Genomic DNA, 18,975 nt, shown 5'->3' on the forward strand with positions numbered 1-18,975 from the left:
GTTTCTATATTCTTAGCAGGAAAGGAAAAAAGCCTTTGAAAATTGAGGTGGTGCCTTTGAATGAAAGAAGGCTGAGTACTTCGTGACTTGGAATCAATCACTTATGATCAGAAAAGTAAAAGAAAGCAGAAATATGTTTTTACTATATCCCCTTTCATTGATTCCTTGTAATATCATGAAGGAATCTTATTTCTCTTCTGAATTCTGTTTCATAAACAAATTTTGCCTGAATTCAAGTCAACCCACTTATAGTTCGAGAAGTAAAGTTATTACCTAAAGGCAGGTAGTTCATAGGTACATATATAATCTTCCTGAAATAGTATTGAAAAATACGTTCAACAAGTTCAAATGCATATTTTAAAGTCTTTCTCCAGTACCGAGGACAGTTCTCCATACTAGGTAGGGGCCTACCACTTAAATGTGGTCAGGTGGCCACAGAACACATGGTAAGTTGGAGAACAGAAGGGTTTTGGTGATGCTGTTATCAATAGATAGTTACAGTTGCTTTTTTCTCTCTCCCTCCTACTCCTTAGGTGACTCCTATAGCAGCAGCCCAGACAGCACACCTATGGGGAGCATTGAGTCACTCTCTTCTCATTCCTCTGAACAAAATAGCACTACAAAGTCAGCTTCCTGCCAGCCCAGGGAGAAATCTGGAGGGATTCCTTGGATTGCAACCCCATCATCTTCCAATGGACAGAAAAGCCTTGGTCTCTGGACAACTAGTCCTGAATCAAGTTCTAGAGAAGATGCAACCAAGACAGATGCAGAATCAGATTGCCAGAGTGTTGCTTCGGTCACTAGCCCAGGAGACGTTTCCCCACCCATAGACCTAGTCAAGAAAGGGCCTTATGGGCTTTCAGGACTGAAAAGAGCTTCTGCTTCTTCTCTCAGATCCATCTCTGCAGCTGAAGGTAAGGCAGAATGGAACTTGTACAAGATGTCATTGTCTCAATGTCCCTTTTGCTGGATTATTTAGCGTGGTTAAGCGGGGATAAAGTTAATGGTGGAGAAACTAATGATGCTTATCTACTTTGTTCCTGTGCTTGGATTTTACAACCTAGGCACTGTGACATTTTTCCTGAATCTTTCCGTGTCTGTGAAGTGATGTCTTTGTAATTACTGTAGATTTTGATCTCCCTGAGTGATGGGTTGCTGTGCTCGAAGAACATTCTGTACCTTCCCATTTGGGCTCAGAGAAAAATGCTTCCTTTTGTTATGCACATGTACTGTGTTACTGCTATTATGTTGTCTAATAGCACCTTACCTGTTTTCTTGGGCTTTCTTTTTAGGAAACAAGAGCTACAGTGGATCTATTCAAAGCTTAAATTCTGTAGGTTCCAAGGAGACACCCAAAGCTTCACCAAACCCAGACCTGCCTCCAAAAATGTGCAGGAGATTAAGACTAGACACTGCCTCAAGCAATGGCTATCAGCGTCCTGGCTCAGTGTAAGTGAGCGTTTGTATATTTGCTGTGTCTCCCAGGGATACAGAGAGGAGCTGAGTGTTTCAGAAGAACTCTTGGGAATTCCACAAGTTGAATATGTTGGGAATGCTTTATCTATAGAGTGGGTACAGTCTACTTCTGTAAGACTCTATTCTTTTCTATGAGTGATATGGAAGTCTTTGGATGTGTACGGAATCTCACAGGGCAGCACTTCAAGCACTTTCCTTTGAAGCAGAGCTATGACTTAATTCGAGGAAATGAAAATTGATGTATAATACAGTAGTTATAGCTTTGGAACTAAAAGTGTTCCTGTTAAAAGCTAAACATTATCTCTCAGCTGAAGAGACTGCCACGCATTGACTATAAACCAGGTCCCTGCTCTCCTCACTGTTTTAAAGCAGTGTCTTTCTCCCTTCCATCCTACACCCCCATATCTGAGTCCTCACTGATTTAAACCAGCTAGTAGAGAATGAGGAATACGAAAGGCAAAAGGGGGTACTTCTCATCAAAGGAAATGATGCAGAAGTGGTAAGGCTGATAGGAGAAGGGTACATAGACATCAATAGAAAGTGGGTGAAGACGAACAATGGAAACCTGGCTAAACAAGTAAGCAAAATCTGGAAATAAAAAGTTTCTCTCCCTTTCATTTTGTTTTCCTGACATTTGCTGAGAATTTCCTAATGCCATCTGAGCCATTACTGGATGTCTTTACATGAGTTATCTCTTTTAAGGTCTGCAGTGTCCTTTTGAAATGGGTAGTATAAACCACACTTTAGAGATGATGAGAACTGATGCTTTCTACCGTTTCCAACCTAGGGTTCTCTGACTTCAATTCGGTGCTCCTTCTGTTTTACCATCTCCATTTTTAACATGATGGCATTCTTCCTGACATTTTAATTATTCATTAAAAGTCCAGTAAGACATTTTACTAAGCCTGTTTCTATAGGAACTATGTCATAAATTCATTAGTTCATCCTTTTCTCTGACAAGAACCTTTTGGTCGCAGAGCATGTTCAATGTACGCTATCTCGTTTGGTTGGAAATCCAGTTACAGTGGTATAGGCGAATATATTTGTCAATGTGTCTACTCCCCACTGTGTGTAGTTCTACCCATTAAGGGAAAGAAATGTTAAGTCAATATATCAGGGAAGATGAGAGAATATAAACTCCATTCTTTGTGGAGGAAAGAGAAGAGCTTCTGTTTGTGATTGTAAGGATACAGTAGAAATTCAAATGAGAAAAGTGTGTGTTCTATATTAGATGTAAAATGATCTTTGAGATAATCAAATAACTTGGCTCTGGGAGAAGAGTTTGTCAATTAAAGAAATAAGATAGATTTTTTTTTTAATCTAGCTTAGAATATCAAGGAATTTTAGAGAGTCTTCCAGGAAATATAGAAACTCTTTCAATTCTTTTCAGTCATACCCGATAGTCTTACCTGTTCAATTAGAACGTATCCTGTCTGCCTTACCCTTCATGATTTGAAACAAGATGGAAATCACAGATTTGTTTATTGGCTATATTTTCAGAGTTTGCCCTTTTCACTTTACAGACATATGTTCACATATAAAAAAATACATCAATAGTGTTATAATTAGTGTTTTCTTAACTAAAAGAATGAACAACAGAGCTTTTGTCATGTTGATTTGATTCTTTGCATCTTCACTTGTGGCTCCACAGGAGTCAATAAGGTGCTGCTGGGAGCAGAATAGACAGAAAATGTTCCTTTTACTGCTCCCATGGTTTTCTGAGATAAAAAGGATGAGGACAGTGAGATCCCCAGAGGAAGTAGCTGTAGGTTTATTACAGTCTGGTACTCTGTAAGCTGGAGCTTAGATCTAAAAGTCTCATTGACATTAAAGGTTAAAACAATTAAAATTCCCTTCCAATTTTGGCAATGGTTGACAACCATTTTTTGTCTTGTTTAACTGGTAATCCTGAATTTCACTTTGAGCAGAATGAGTGTGATTGACTTCATAAAACTTGCATTTTAAATCATTTTTCAGAGTGGCAGCAAAAGCTCAACTCTTTGAAAATGTGGGTTCACCTAAGCCGGTTTCTTCTGGGCGGTAAGTTCTCAAAACCCTTAAATGCATCTAAAAAAAAAGGGGTGACATTGTTGCTTTGTGTTGACATGACACTCTCTGTGACAGCTCCGCCTCTCCCGTTATGCAGATGGTCAAATTTAAGTCCACTGGCCCTTCACAGGAAGTCATGTCTGTAAACAGCATTTTCATCTCAGATTGTGATAGTGATGTCTCATTTGCTGAAATCTTCACAGAAGAAGGGCTCTAAACACACACATTTCCTAGAAGATAAAAATTGCTATAATCCTGTATACATCTTTGATGGCAATCATTTTAGGAACACTTTTCAAAAGCATGTTCTTGATTTTTGGAAGTTATATATCTTTCGGGAGGAATCATCATGGACATCCATTGAAAAATATGGTTATTCTTAAGGACCACTGAGATGTTGTAGAGTTAATTGCCCAGGGAGACTTTGTTTTTAGAGTACATAATTTCATTAGGGGTTCTCAGATTTTACATTGTGTTCCATTATTAAAAGGATATGAGTTGTTACATCCTGCTTCTACTAATGTGCTTGCTTCTAAAGTTCCCGCTTTACTCTTCTTGCTTTCAAATTTATTCTCCTGATCTGGGCTTTGGTTTTTAATATGAATAATGGAATTTCATAAAGGCAGGGGCTTTTCATTATTATTATTTTTTTACTATCAGCTGCTAGTACGGGTAGGAGACACACAATGCCTATTGTTGAAAGAGCATATAAATGAGAGAACTTGAATAACAAACCTTGATTTTTCCTTTAAATATACCAGGACATTTTTGAGCCTCCCATGTCTGGCTAATTGAGGCTGTGAAGTAAAGGAATCACAGATATTGTTGTATAGTTGTTGTGTAGTTCCTCTAAAAGTTGTATAGTTCCTCTAAAAGTTATTTAACCAAAGAATTTTTATCAACCTGTAAAAGTATGTGGACTTTTTCAGCAAACATTTATGAAGTACCTATACAGTACTGAGCATGGGATAGTTATTAAGGATAACAATAACCTTCAAACTCTTTTTGGTTTTGTTCGAAGCCCAGGGAGGGCCCTCAGGTATTAGGTTTTTTTAACTGCATGGAGTAGAGCCACTTGGGTCTCTTCCTAGAATAATGGTCAGTGCCTAGTATTTAAATAGCTGAGCCAAGAGCACATGCACTTTAGCTCTGTCAGCAGCGACTTTATCTTCTTCCTTTTGACCAAGGCATGGTGAAAACTAAGCCCCATGCATGTCACAGCGGACATCATTGCTCTGAGATTGTCTTGATTTTTAGGCCTTGGTGTAAGGGATTTAACCTTGTTACTTCTTCTGTTATGCTACATAGTTGAATTGCTCACTAGATGGAGCCCTTTTATTAGAAAGCTCTAAAAAGTCAGCCTGTTAAGTAAAAACTCAAGTAATCACAATCAAAGAGGTAATCCCCATAGAGCTTTAAGAAAACAATCTATGGATGAAGTAAATCAGAAAGCCGTCATATAATAAAAATATACTCAGATGTTCAACAGTCAAATCATACTTCTTCTTTTTCTTCTTCTTTTGTTTTTTTGAGACAGAGTCTCACTCTGTCACCAGGCTGGAGTGCAGTGGTGCGATCTTGGCTCACTGAAACCTCTGCCTCCCAGGTTCAAGTGATTCTCCTGCCTCAGCCTCCTGAGTAGCTGAGACTACAGGCATCCACCATCATGCCCAGCTAATTTTTGTAATTTTAGTAGAGACGGAGTTTACCAGGTTGGCAAGGCTGGTCTTGAACTCCTGACCTCAGGTGATCCACCCGCCTCAGCCTCCCAAAGTGCTGGGATTACAGGCGTGAGCCACTGTGCCTAGCCAATTCATACTTCTTTAATATGTTTTTACATTCTGAATACTCTGAATCAACTTTTAATGGGCATCAACGTAAACTTAGAGCTCACTCAGCTCTACCTTCAGAGTCACAGTCTGTCAGTTCACAATACTTGCGATTTGTGTCATAACTTTTCACTGAGATAGGCACAGGGGAACATGAATGAACTTTAGGTCAGACAGACCCTAGTTCAAATTTTTAGTTCACCACTTTCTAGTTCATGTAACCTCAGAGTTAGCAATTTTGGGGAATCTATTTTCTTTATCCATACAATGAAGATCATAATTCTCAGCTTGCCACATTGTTGGGAATGTACGCAATACTGTGTTTGAACATGACAGGTGCTCTGTAGATGGTTTCTACATTAATAACTATTATTATAATTATTGTTGAAACGGCTTGCCTAAGACACTCAAGCCTCTGATTAATATATTAGTAGTATTTAAACACTAACTCTTAACCTGATATTCTTTTGTACACTTAAATAAAACTGAACAACTCAGAAGTTGAGGGAATTTCCCAGACCCTCTGCAATGCTTGTCTCATTGTTATTTTCCTAAGGAGCTCAAGGTTACCCTTGAATTAGACCTTGAAAGAGACAGAAAGAGTAGAGGCAGCAGGAAGACTAGCCATATTTGGGGAAGAGATCAGTTGGGAGATTTTAGTGGATGGCCTCGAGCAACAGAAAAGTAACCCCTCTGGCATTGCCGCAGGCACTGCAGGTCATTGAACACATGAGTGATCTAATCAGTGATGCACCGGAACAGATCATTTTCCAGGGGGTTGTGATGGGGAGAGAACAGTCAACCATTTAGGATGGAACTGGTAAGATTTAAAAGGCCTAGCCGGGCGCGGTGGCTCACGCCTGTAATCCCAGCACTTTGGGAGGCTGAGGCGGGTGGATCACAAGGTCAGGAGATCGAGACCATCCTGGCTAATACGGTGAAACCCCATCTCTACTAAAAATACAAAAAAATTAGCTGGGTGCAGTGGCGGGCGCCTGTAGTCCCAGCTACTCGGGAGGCTGAGGCAGGAGAATGGCGTCGGCCCGGGAGGTGGAGCTTGCGGTGAGCCGATATCCGAGATCGCGCCACTGCACTCCAGCCTGGGCCACAGAGCGAGACTCCGACTCAAAAAAAAAAAAAAAAAAAAAAAAAGATTTAAAAGGCCTGAATCAGGAAAGTAGAAAAGGGATGAAAAGCTCTAAGGAGAATTTTATGGATAGGATCAGGATTGGGCTACTGTTTTGATACTAGGAGTAAGGGACAGGAAGAGAAGTTTCCAAGTCTCTGAGACAGTGTTGAAAAGAATGGTGGTTTCGCTTCTGATCTTAGCTTCTGCGTATGTAGGAGGAAGGGAAAATTATGGCCATAGGGTTTGAGGAGGCTGTGAGGGCCAATGAGAGGCAGTTAGAAAGATGCAGCTGGAACCAGGAGCGAGCATGGAGTTTGATGCCATTTAAGAAACTTCTACACAGCAATTACACTGTATAGGTGAAGGTGAGGGTACCTAGCAAGGGGGGCTTACTAAATGAAAAAGAACAAATGGCCAAGCATTGGTCTTTGGGGAATGGTTTTATTTAAGGTTCAGAAAAAGAAGAATGGACAGGATGAGAAAGCTTGGCCAACAGTGGTAGAAGCTGCAAAAAAAATGATTTAGGAGATCAGGAGAGGACACTGGTTTTAACTCCTAAGACATCACTGGAGATCAGTAAGAAAGCAAGTTCACTGGAATGGGAGGGGCCATGCTGCAAGACTTGTTAAAATGAAGATTCCAGGGTTTTACCATAGACCTTATAAACCACAATATCCAAGACTGAGGCCTTGGGAAGCTGCATTTTTGTCAGCCTCCCCAAGTGATTCTTATGTACGTGAAAGTTTGAGAACCTTTAGAATAGAGAAAAATGTCAAAGTGCCCGGCACAGCCCTAAGCACACATTGGTTATTTACAATTGTTTTCCTTAACCTATAAAATCCCTTTAAGAGCCAAATGTCACTAGGCTGTGTCTTACCATTGTAAAGGCATATGGAAAATAGTATCCTTAAAACCTTCACCTGGGTCTCAGTTATACTCAGAGCAGAGATCCACTTTACAGTAGTATAATCAGGCAGTCGATACAAATATGCTTTGAAGGTTGAATTGAGAATTAAAAGCACAGATTGAGAATTGAGTGTCTGGTTCATTATAAATAATCAAATGTTTCTGTTGTCAAATTTTAAAAGACAAATATTTTGCTTAAAATTACAAAGGACAAAAAGCTCAACAAAGTTTTCTTGCCCAGTGAGTTTGAGTTTTTATAAGGCTATAGATCACTGGTTTAGAGCACAGTTACATATGTAAGACACACACAAGATGCAGAAATCACCATAACACATATAAGCAAAAAAAAAAAAATTGTGATGTTTAAAATAATAATTTAATGATTTTCCTTTAGAAAATGTGAAAACTAATGAAGAAGCATGTTAAAACCACTTATAATTTCATCACCTGAAGAAAACTTAAAATTTGGTGCACAGCCTTCTAATCTCATCTGTGGCAGTGGCTCTAAAACTTCCTGATCTCACAACACCTTTATAAACTTAAAAGATCATGAAGGATCCCCAAAGGGCTTCTGTTTTTATGGATTATATTTATTGATATTTACTGTATTAGAAATTCAAACAGAACATTTTAAAATATGTATTTATTGAAAATAAGAATAAGCCTATTACATATTAGCACAAATAACATAATTTTGATGAAAAATGATATTTTCCAAAAGAGTTGAACTGTTTTACATTTTTTCAAATATCTTTAATACCTGACATAATACAAAATAAATGAATTGTCATATACATTCCATTAGCTTCAGAGCAATGATATCTTAGGCTCCTGCCTGCCCCTCTATGTCCCATCCACAGATTCTCTTGACCATGCTTTTGAAAACTACTCCTCCGTGATAAACACACAGAAAAGGATACATGGGTGGGGATGTGGGGAGGATAGAGGAGTTCACTGTATTGTTGCTATCATAGTGCCCAACACACAATAGATGCTTGTTGAATGAGTAAATAAAATATACATTTTTAACGTAAAAAATACTTTGTTACTCACTTTTTCACTTCATTTTCAATGGAGTTGCAATATGCGTGTCTTTGACACAAGCAGCTTTAACTGTACAGGCTCAGGTGGAAGTTCTTAGCATTGAGGCGTTCAGTATTATTAGATATTTAAGCTGGAAATGCCAGTATTTGTTGGAAAAAAAATCTATGAAAAGAACATGTAATTAATGTTAAGAAATCTGCATCTAGGCTGGGCACAGTGGCTCACTCCTGTAATCCCAGCACTTTGGGAGGCCAAGGCGGGTGGACCACTTGAGCCCAGGAATTTGAAACCCTGTCTCTACAAAAAATACAGAACATTAATTGTCACAGTGGTGTGCACCTAATAGTCCCCGCTACCTGGGAGGCTAAGATGGGAAGATCGCCTGAGGTCAGGAAGTCAAGACTGCAGTGAGCCTTGATTGGCCTGAGCAATGGAGTGAGACCCTATCTCAAAAAAAAAAAAAAAAAAAGAAAAAGAAAGAAAAAAATCCCCAACTAGTGCCCAAGAAACAAATGCAGTGTTTCTTGGTAAACTGTCATGGGCAATTTAGGATTCTTGCCAAGAACAAATGTGTAAACTTTTTGTCTTACGCATTAGCATCGTTTCATAGCATGAGTTCTTCAATAGCATTATCTATAGTTGCTGCATAATACTTCACTAGATTGGTGTGCTCTAATTTATTTTTTAAGTTCTCTGCTGATGAATACTTAAGATTGTTGTGATTTTTTTAAATTTCCAGTTTTATATATAGTATTGCTTTAGTATCTTTCTACCTCCGTGCACTCCTACTCCCTTCAGAAGTGAAACTGTCAATAGCGTACAAAATATGTGTATTTCTCATTGTTAAACAGGCCTCCGGAAGACATTGTATCAATTTTGGTGAATTTTTAAAATTTCTCTTATGTTTAAGATAAGCATTGGTAAATTTTGCACACTGACCTAGTCAAACTTTTGTAAGTTTATTCATTAAATGCATTAGGCGGCATTTAGCATGAGGAATGAGGCTTGTGGGCAGATGATTTTCCCAGTGATAAGAGAAGAAATGGCTTTCAGGACTGTGCCGTTACCTCACTCTCCCAAGCAGTAAGAGGCAGGATTTTCAAAATCTTTTTCAAAGAGAGATTAGAATCTTCTGGAGAGAGACAGTAGGTGACAGTGTTATTTTCACATCCTCTTCAATCCACCAAGACAGTAAAAGAGGAAGCATTAGCACCTGAGGAAACTTCACTGTTACAGAGTCTACATTAAATCATCAAAGCTCTCTGCAGAGTTAACACCTGCAGTTATAGCTCTCAGCAGAAGAAAAATTCCGTCTAGTCAGTGCACAGATAATTGAAAAGTCATGACAGGTAGTATTTTGTGCTGTGTGGTTTTGATGTATTTAACAATATGTATGTCTTTATTTAGTGATAATAATTATTCTGTATGCTTTTCCCCTCCCTCAACCAGTCCCATAGAGTACTATAAATACAAAAAAGGAGACCATATATGTCTAAAATATTAATTACAAGATTTGGGGTACATTTTAAAGTACAGTTTTGAAAATTAGGCCATTGTAAGGAATATTGTAGTCACTTCTACAACTTTGGAGTTTGTTTCCTTATACATCTCTTTATAATTTATCTTAATGATTCAAAGAAAGATGGACTTACTGTTTACTGGAAGAAGCTGTTGCTATTAGAAAATGTGATTTTTTTGCAAAAATCTTTCCTTTTTTTTAGGAAAATGGTTCTGCAGTCCTCAGTAATATCCTGATCAAATCAAATGGTTATAGTTGGCTAGAAGATTTATAGGGAAAACATTTATATTCTACTTGAGCCTAGCATAGTCTGATTCTTAGAAGTCTTCAGAACCTGATAATGTTCTCACTTCCCACCTATATGCAACTAGCACACCCACATGCATGTGTTCACGTGCACACACACAGTTCTTTAAAGTCCTGTCCTTCTCTGAGTGCCTCTACTTCTTCAGTTCTTCCTTAGACCATGTTTCACTGGGACATTGTGCTGTGTGGGCTCAGGGTCATTCCCAAAGCTGCCCTGCTAGCAAGCTGTCTGAAAGTACAGCCTGAGCATCACCTCTGATGAAAAGACTGGAGGCAGGTCCAGAATTTTCCTCTCTACACTTTCCAATCTTCAGATAGTCTTTGGGAACCCCAGTTTAAATGGCTGGACCTCATTCTGGAAGTGTAGGGTTAAGACCCATGGTTGAGCTCCAACAGGGAAATGAAATTATAATGTAATGCTGCTGCTTTGGGAGAGCTGTGAAGGCAAATACTGCTGCCTTGCAGGTATAGTGCTGGGACCCCAAAGAGGATAGATAAGGTGCCCTGAATCTTTAAAAAGACTCATCATATAGAAAATGAACCCAGAACATCTTTCCTTTTTCTTACTCATTCATTTAGCTAACATTTACTGAGTTACTACTAAGCATCAGACATTGTTCGTGGAGATTCCATTCTATCTAGGGGAGAAGATAAAAATATCAGCAATAATAACAAAATACCGGATACCAATACCATGCAGACTTGAAGCAGGAAGATATGATAGTTCCCTGGGCAACTATTTCAGAGAGTATGATCAGAGAAGGCCCGACCTTCAGCAAAGCTCTTGAAATTTAAGATGAACTTGAAGGACATGGCCATGTGAAGATCAAGAGGAAAACATCTCAGGGCGTGGACATAGCTGGCCTGAGGTGGGAGTGAGTTTGGCGTGTTTGAAAAGAAAGAGGGCCATTGTGACTGGAGTCGAGTAGGTGAGCAGAGGCAGGGACACAAAGAGGCAGGGGAGACCACCCGGCACCTGACTGCATACAGTTTGTGGGCCAGAGTAGGAAGCCAGTTGAAGGGTTGTCAGGGAAGCAGTGTGATCTGATGGGCATTTTACAGCTGTCCTCTGGCTGCTCTATAGATAATGGATTGTAAGGGAATAGAGGTTCTAGGAAGCCAGGAAGCCATTCAGCCGACCAGGTTGGAAACGCTATTGTCTTGGACTCTGGTTGTGGAAGAGATGGTAAGTGCTTGGAGTTGGGATCAGCTGCAAGTCTTACCAAGGTCATTGAATGTTGCAGATTAAAGGAGACCTGCCTGGTGCCTTGATTAGCAGCCTCAGATGATGCCTTTCTAGTGTTGGCTGAAATATTTTTGGATCATATCTCATATGTAATTCCTAAATTCTGACTTCACTTGGAAAAAAAAGAAAAAAAAGAGTATCTGGGTATATTGAGCATGAATCTGCACGTAGTGACAGACGTTGGGAGCTGAGTGGTTGGCTTCTCTTGTTAAGGATGGGTGTACTCTGGTTTACAAAGCCTTCACCTGTCCCCATCATCTTCCTGATGGTGAAGCTATAGTTGGTTGCCATTTATCATCAACTTATCCTATTATTTTTTCCTATATCATGCCCAATCAACTTACTTACCATTCTTTAAGCCTTTTAATTTTTGGATCTCACCTCAGATAGTCTGAACATGAAAGTGGGGGAAAAAAAGGCTTTGGGGTTCCTAGGAACCTTAGTTTCTACATAGCTGTAAAAACAGCCTATTTAGCAACTTATTAAACAGTTAAATAATAGCAGTCTCTAAAACCAACCTATATTGTTATAAGCCAGGGGTTACCCTGGAGAACATTGCCTAGAAACACAAGAAAGGTTTCTAGTGTGCTAGTAATCCTTGATTTCTTGATCTGGTAACATGATTGTGTTGAGTGGAAAAAGTACCGACGTACACTTATATATGCACTTTATGCGCATTATGTTCCAATGACAAGTAAAAATGAATAGCATTCTTTAAGAAGAGTTTTAAATACAGATGTCCTTAGGTTGAGTGTTAAGGTTTTGACAAGTTGTCTTGCTCTTTCAGCCAAGCCAAAGCCATGTACTCCTGTAAAGCAGAGCACAGCCATGAGCTTTCCTTCCCACAAGGAGCGATATTTTCTAATGGTAAGTATGTCACTTCCCTCTAAGTTTATCATCATGGGGAGGATGAAGGAATAGCATGGTGGTATGAGTCTCAAGTAGAAGCCAGAAGCCTCAGATTCTATCCCAAGTCCTGCCTGTCATGACGGGCATGCGTGAACACATCAAATCCCTCTGGGTGGCGTGCATCTGTAGTCCCAGCTGCTTAGGAGGGTAAGCCCAGGCCAACCCACAAAAAAATAAATAAATAGGCTGGGCACGGTGACTCACGCCTGTAATCCCAGCACTTTGGAAGGCCAAGGCAGGCAGATCATGAGGTCAAGATATTGAGACCAGCCTGGCCAACATAGTGAAACCTCGTCTCTACTAAAAAATACAAAAAACTAGCCGGGCGAGGTGGCGGGCGCCTGTAGTCCCAGCTACTCGGGAGGGTGAGGCAGAATTGCTTGAACCCAGGAGGTGGAGGTTGCAGTGAGCCAAGATCGCGCCACCGCACTCCAGCCTGGCGACAGAGCAAGACTCTGTCTCAAAAAAATAAAAATAAAAATAAATAAAAAATTTTTAAATTCCCTCTGGATTCATTCCTCCCCTGCAGGCATTTGTGTGTATGTGTCTGTTTGTACATGTGTGTATGAGAGGGAGAGATTGTTTCATTTGACTATGTGAATGCAAAGGACATTCCAACTTTGAAGGGCTGTGACATTGTTTTGTGTGGACATTTAAGTTGAGTGTATAGTTGGCCCTGTATATTCCAGGAGTTCTGCATGCACAATTTAACCAACTATGGATCAAAAAGGTTGGAAAATAAATAGATAAATAGTAATACAAAGTTTAAATATATATAGTATAGCAACTATTTACATAGTTTTTACATTGTGAAAGGTATTACAAGTAATCTAGAAATGATTTAAAGCATACAGGAGGATGTCCCTAGGGTATATGCAAATATTACATCATTTTATATCAGGGACATGAGCATCCGCAGTGTCTGGTATCCACAAGGGGTCCTGGAACTAATCTCCCACAGATATTGAGGACTGACTGTGTGCGTACAATCTGATGTGGGACTTTAACCCATCTGTTTATATAATTATTTGACACAAATGTTGACCGAGTGCTATTTATTTGTTTATTTTGCCAGTGTACCCATCAGTGGAACCAGGATGGTTAAAGGCAACTTATGAAGGCAAAACGGGACTAGTTCCAGAAAATTATGTTGTCTTCCTCTAATACGATTTAGTGGATGGCAGTATCTTCATGGTATCCATGGTAACGAATAAGTGCTATGATTTTATCTGACACAGATACACAGGGATCAGCCCACTAAGTGAAAACAGTCCATTTCTATCAAGTTCTTCACCAGCAGACTATGTAGCTCCTTATTAATGGAAAAAAAGATTTAAATCGTTGGCCATTCTTTTTTGGTTGGTTTCTTACTTTAAAATATCTTGCTTCTGAAAAATGTATTTTTGGATAATATGTAACTCTCCACAATGTCTCTTCCATAGCAATTGTAGAGTTTCAAATACTATATTAAATACTATATCCCAGAAATTTGGAAACCAGAATCTGCTATATGGATTTTGAGATCTGTCCTTTACTGCCTGGCGTTCTCTGAGGATCTCTGAAATTGTTAGTTAAAAATGTAATTTAAATTGTTCATTTATTGTTTTTTTTTTCTTAGAAATATACTGCTTTTATATATGATTGTTTTGCTGGTCCTAAACATTTCAAGGATGTAAGTCTTTAATATAACTTTATTTGTTTTCCAAGTAGATGATAATATTCAAAAGCAATAATGTATATGGTATCTATAAAGCAAGTAAAATTAAGTCATACACTGACTCCACTGTAAACAATCTGTCCATAATTCCAGACACCTTCCATTGGTTTAGCACAGGGATCAGCGAACTTTTTCTGTAAAGGCCTGATAGCAAATATTTTTGTGGTGGGTTAAATTTGGCTCATGGGTTATAGTTTGCTGACCCCTAGTTTAGAGGGTGTATAAAACTATCTTCATAACTTTGAGAGTTTTATAAAATTTTACATTAAAATATACTGATAAATTATATGCACATATTTTCTACCAGTAGCATTGTAGTGACATCACAGAAGAATATTTACCAATCATGGGAAAACTGTAAAACTAGAGTATCAAGGCGTACAACTTCACTTCCACTTGGAAGATTGTAAAGTGTCAAAGTATGTTAATGATAATTTAATTTGGACTTTTGAAATGTTCTCCTACAAATGAAAAAGATGTTTGAAAATGTTAGAAGGGAAACTATGCCTTCTGAAGTCTATCCTTAGTTGAAACAGAAAATAAACACAAAGGTACAAGATCCTTAAATTATTTTGAACCACAGAGGTTGAAATTGTTTTGTGATCTTTAGCAGAAATAAAATCTGTCCATGATTTTCTTCTGTGCCTTTTAGTTTACAGTCTTTATTAGCAATTTCAGTCAATTTGTAGAGCATAGTAATAGATATTTACTGTCCACTTATATATATATCAGCATCTGGTCATGCACGAACCATTAATTCTATATTTCTATTTCAATAATTCTAATATATTATTTCTATAAATATAATATCTATATGTGGCAAAGAGCCTTTCTTCTCAAGATCCTGAAAAGCTGGTTACCTGACCTTTGAGTGCCACAGTCCTGACCTGCTTGTTCTTGACATCTTACTTCATATTACTTACATCATATTACTTCAGAGTTCCCCACTGTGCAGACTCTCAGGTATTCACTGTATAAAACTCTTTACATGCGATTATAATCTGTAATCTCGATCTCTTCTACTTTAAATTAATGTTTCTAGAATTAGTAGGTTAAATATGCATATACACACACAACTATGCCTCAGAAAAGTTATGCTTTTACAAATAAAAAGAATAAGATTAGAATTAACAAGTAGAGAGAATAACCGTTGGCAGAGTCAGAATCAGGAATAAATATCAGTGAATCAAAATAAAAGAATGAAAAGTATTCTGTAATAAAAATTAGCAATGTAATGTAAAAGTTTGATAAAAGACTATCTTTTTCTTTTACCTCTCACTGTTGACCTCTGTACACTGTAATACCGTGTGTTGCTGGATCTGCTAGGTCTAGGTCCTTGGTGACCTTAGTAGTAATAACAGCATTGCTGACACTCTAATTGCCCTCTGCTGGAACAGAAGGTAATTTCCAATGTACCAGTCCCTTAGTCTATACGGCACCCTTGGTTTAAGCATGCTTGCCATCATCTGGTATCCTGCTAGATTAGAATCTCTTAAAAGCAAATTGGTTTTCTTTCAAAGACAACTTGACTCCAAAGAGAGATTCAGAATCCTACTCCTCCTGCTGCTGCATAAAGAAAATCTCAGCCTTCATTTTATTCGAACACAGACCAAAGTGTTCCTGCTTCTGAGTTGTCGAAAGCTAATTCTACGGATGTTCCATTCAGGTTTAAAGCTTTTTTACTGCATAGGATGTGGATATGAAGCCTAACTCCTGTATCTGATGGCAAGACATATATGTTGCAGCCACAGTACTGGCTATGGTCCCTTTTCTGAAACAAGCTACAGAAGCACTGATTCAAGTTGTGCTTGTGCTTGAAGTTTTAATCTTCCAGATTTGTGAGGATGGCTCTTTTTCTTTCATAATGGATTATATGTGTAAGCAAGTCATGGCCATATACTGGAGATAGGCGGAAGCTGCTTTTCCCTTAAAGTAAGTTTCCTACAGATAAGGTATTTATGAGCATTGAGAAAGTCAGGACATGTACTCTAAATCACACAGAACGTTAATTCCACAAGAAGGCAATGCCAGACATTGGAAGAGGATCACATTCAACTTCTAATAGTAGTTCAATAACAAAACCTTAGCTTTTCAGAAACAATGTGAAGATACATTAGAATTGCCACATCCATACCTTCGAAACATGCAACCTGTGCATCCCAGTCACTGCTTACAGTATAATCAGTATGACAATGAGATTGAGGGGGTCTAAATTTAAGTTCATCATCTCCTGTGTTATGTGAAAATATCCCTCAGTACAAAACATTTATGTATTTCACAGATGACTCTTTTGTTTTGCCATAACGCTACCAAGTTTATGGAAACTAGTTAACTGAAGGATTTTTCTGTTGTGTTATGTGTAAATATCTGAAGAGTAAAATCATCTTCGTATTCCTGTAACGTTCATGAAGTATGAGGAAGCGCATTTCTCCTTGTTTGATGTGAGTGGTTTTGCTTGTTGCGTGGGTTGCCTGTGCTTTGTAACTTGCATGAACACAACCAGGTTTCTCAACAATGATTTGTCTGCTGACTGTTTTCAGAGATAGTGGGGGAAAAAAAGTGTGCCTTAAAACCCCAAATTATCTAGGTTTCCAAGTAGGAAAAATAAAGATACATATGACTTTTATTATTATTCTATGATAATTAGCTTTATATAATGTGGCATCCTTCTTAAAAATTCACTATGTTGTGAGGCAAACAGATTTCTTACCATAATCTGGTGTACCCTGCTCACCTTCTCACTCCTAGCACCATTCTTCTGGTCTGTGTCAAAAAGGGCATTATTCATGTGGTTTCGGTTGAGAAGAGTCTCTCAGAGCTTTCCCTCAAGCCATTTCAAATTGTACTAATACGTTAAATTATGTATTCAGGATGCTTTATTTAGCATTTAGAACCCCAGCTAGACTTATACTTTCACTAAAGCCAGAGGCAGACCAATTTAGGGAACAGATTTTGTTCTTTGGTTTTGTGATACATTTGTAATTCACAGCTGCTAGCATGACCTCACATCACTGCGTAGGACCCTGAAATCATATCTCCTGGTCAGTTCACGAAAAAGAACGGAGGCTTGACTCTTGTCCAGAAGTTACTTCCCTCTTGACTAAAGGTTTCCCCATAGGGTAGACATTGCTATTTAACTTTGCCTCCTACCCTTTTTTGTTAACCTTCCAAAATCAAAACACTTTTAAGAAACAAAGATAATTTTCTGAACAGTCTGTGTCCTGCCTGTCTCCTGTTGATTCACAGATACAAATATCGAGTATTCATCAACTAGTCTCAATTTCCTGAACACATACACTGTATCCCTCATTGTCACCATTATCCCCCTGCTTCAAAATGTGCCGGTTCCACTTGGTAATAACCTTCGGAAAACTCAGGTTTATGAATGATGTGGATTTTTAGAGGATCAAATCAATAAATTGGATTTTTTATTTTTTGAGGGCAGCTGCACTCACTGTTTTAAATAAAGAGTCTTACATAAGAATGTTGACAGCATTCACAGTAAGCCATTGGCAGAAAATTGATCTGCATGTCCTAGACCAATGTTTAAAAGGTATTCTATGGTTTAGGGAGCCCAGCCCGTCATTCCTTTACCTCTTGGCATTCATGAGAGAGATGCCAAGTTCAGTGTGAATTTTTCTTGGTGCTGTGTAGAGAAATGGAGTCTGTGCACTTACTGAAGAGTCCCAAAAGGTGGAGATCATTTTCATTTATTGCCATCATAAAGATTCTCCACCATTCAAGATGCTTGTGTACAGGGCTACTTGGGAAACTAAAGTGTTGGAGGAGGCAGGGGCTGAAGGTGTCGAAACCTCCTCAGTAGGCTAACCACTTTCTCCCCTTTGGACCATCTGCCATCTTTCCCCAGTGTTTCCCATGGTGTTTTTGCATCCAGAGTTGACAGCAACTCAATTTTGCCTTGAATTTACTCAGTTTTATAGATTAAAAATGTGCATTTTATATAAAAATGCATTTTATATAAAAATATATGGCTACATATACATATATATATATAAAATGCACACTTTTAATCTCTATATGGCAGCATTTTTGAGGTTTTATATCTGTCAGTGTACCCTCAACTGCCTCCTTTTTGCAGAGAATGATCCCCACAAGAACTGGTCTAAGAACACTGTCTGCTCATGGTTTATACTTAAAATCCAAGATACCACCACGTAACAAAGGTTGGGATTTTCAGAGTCCTTGATTTCTGAGCTGAAACCTTAACAAATAGGGAATTTGGCAGGGAAGACACCTGGGTTTTTAATTCAGAATCCTATTTATATACTGTTAAAATTTGAGGTACTGTAGTTTATATAAAAGTCAGATGTTTAGATATTATATTTCAGTACTAGGAGCTTCTTTGCAGTCATTAACATGACAAATTAAGTAATAAATATAAAAGTGATTGTCCATAAATTATCATTGAATTTTTTGTTTATTTTGTAGTATTTCTGTATTTATCTGCACTTTGTGTATATATACACACGTACATGTGCCAACATGTAAATAACTTCATGTTTATTCCTAATCTGAATTGCCACAATATTTTTAATGTATGGTTACACTGTGTTTTAAATTACTTTAAAAATAAACTTTGTAAGCACATTTTAATTTAGTCTTTGTACTTGAAGACCCACTGTGTTGGAGGGCAATCCTCTTGGCTTTATGTAGAGAAAAAACAAGGTTTCTGGTACTGTGAGTGATCACTTTGATATGGCTAAATCATAGCAGAATTTGGTGACCTTCTCCTCACAAATTGGTATTCTGCAAGCTTTGGAAAATGTTAATGTTGATAACCTATTAATAATGCAGATATCCACCAAGGGGAGAGGGAAATGGGTG

At 38.3% G+C, this 18,975-nt stretch overlaps 1 protein-coding gene across 3 annotated transcripts in view; it reads left to right on the forward strand.

The window, feature by feature from the left end:
* Positions 1 to 18,744, forward strand: part of LOC105466506 (Rho GTPase activating protein 42) — a 312,048-nt gene extending 293,304 nt beyond the window's left edge. For all 3 annotated transcript variants that reach the window (XM_071075500.1, XM_071075501.1, XM_071075502.1), the window contains 5 exons: positions 534 to 914; positions 1,293 to 1,449; positions 3,454 to 3,516; positions 12,292 to 12,371; positions 13,489 to 18,744. In XM_071075500.1, the coding sequence (XP_070931601.1) occupies positions 534 to 914; positions 1,293 to 1,449; positions 3,454 to 3,516; positions 12,292 to 12,371; positions 13,489 to 13,577 (770 nt within the window). In that variant the 3' untranslated portion in view covers positions 13,578 to 18,744. The remainder of the gene's footprint in view (positions 1 to 533; positions 915 to 1,292; positions 1,450 to 3,453; positions 3,517 to 12,291; positions 12,372 to 13,488) is intronic.
* Positions 18,745 to 18,975: the final 231 nt, after the last annotated feature.

The sequence above is a fragment of the Macaca nemestrina genome, chromosome 12 (genome assembly GCF_043159975.1).
Source record: "Macaca nemestrina isolate mMacNem1 chromosome 12, mMacNem.hap1, whole genome shotgun sequence".
NCBI classification, from domain to species: domain Eukaryota; kingdom Metazoa; phylum Chordata; class Mammalia; order Primates; family Cercopithecidae; genus Macaca; species Macaca nemestrina.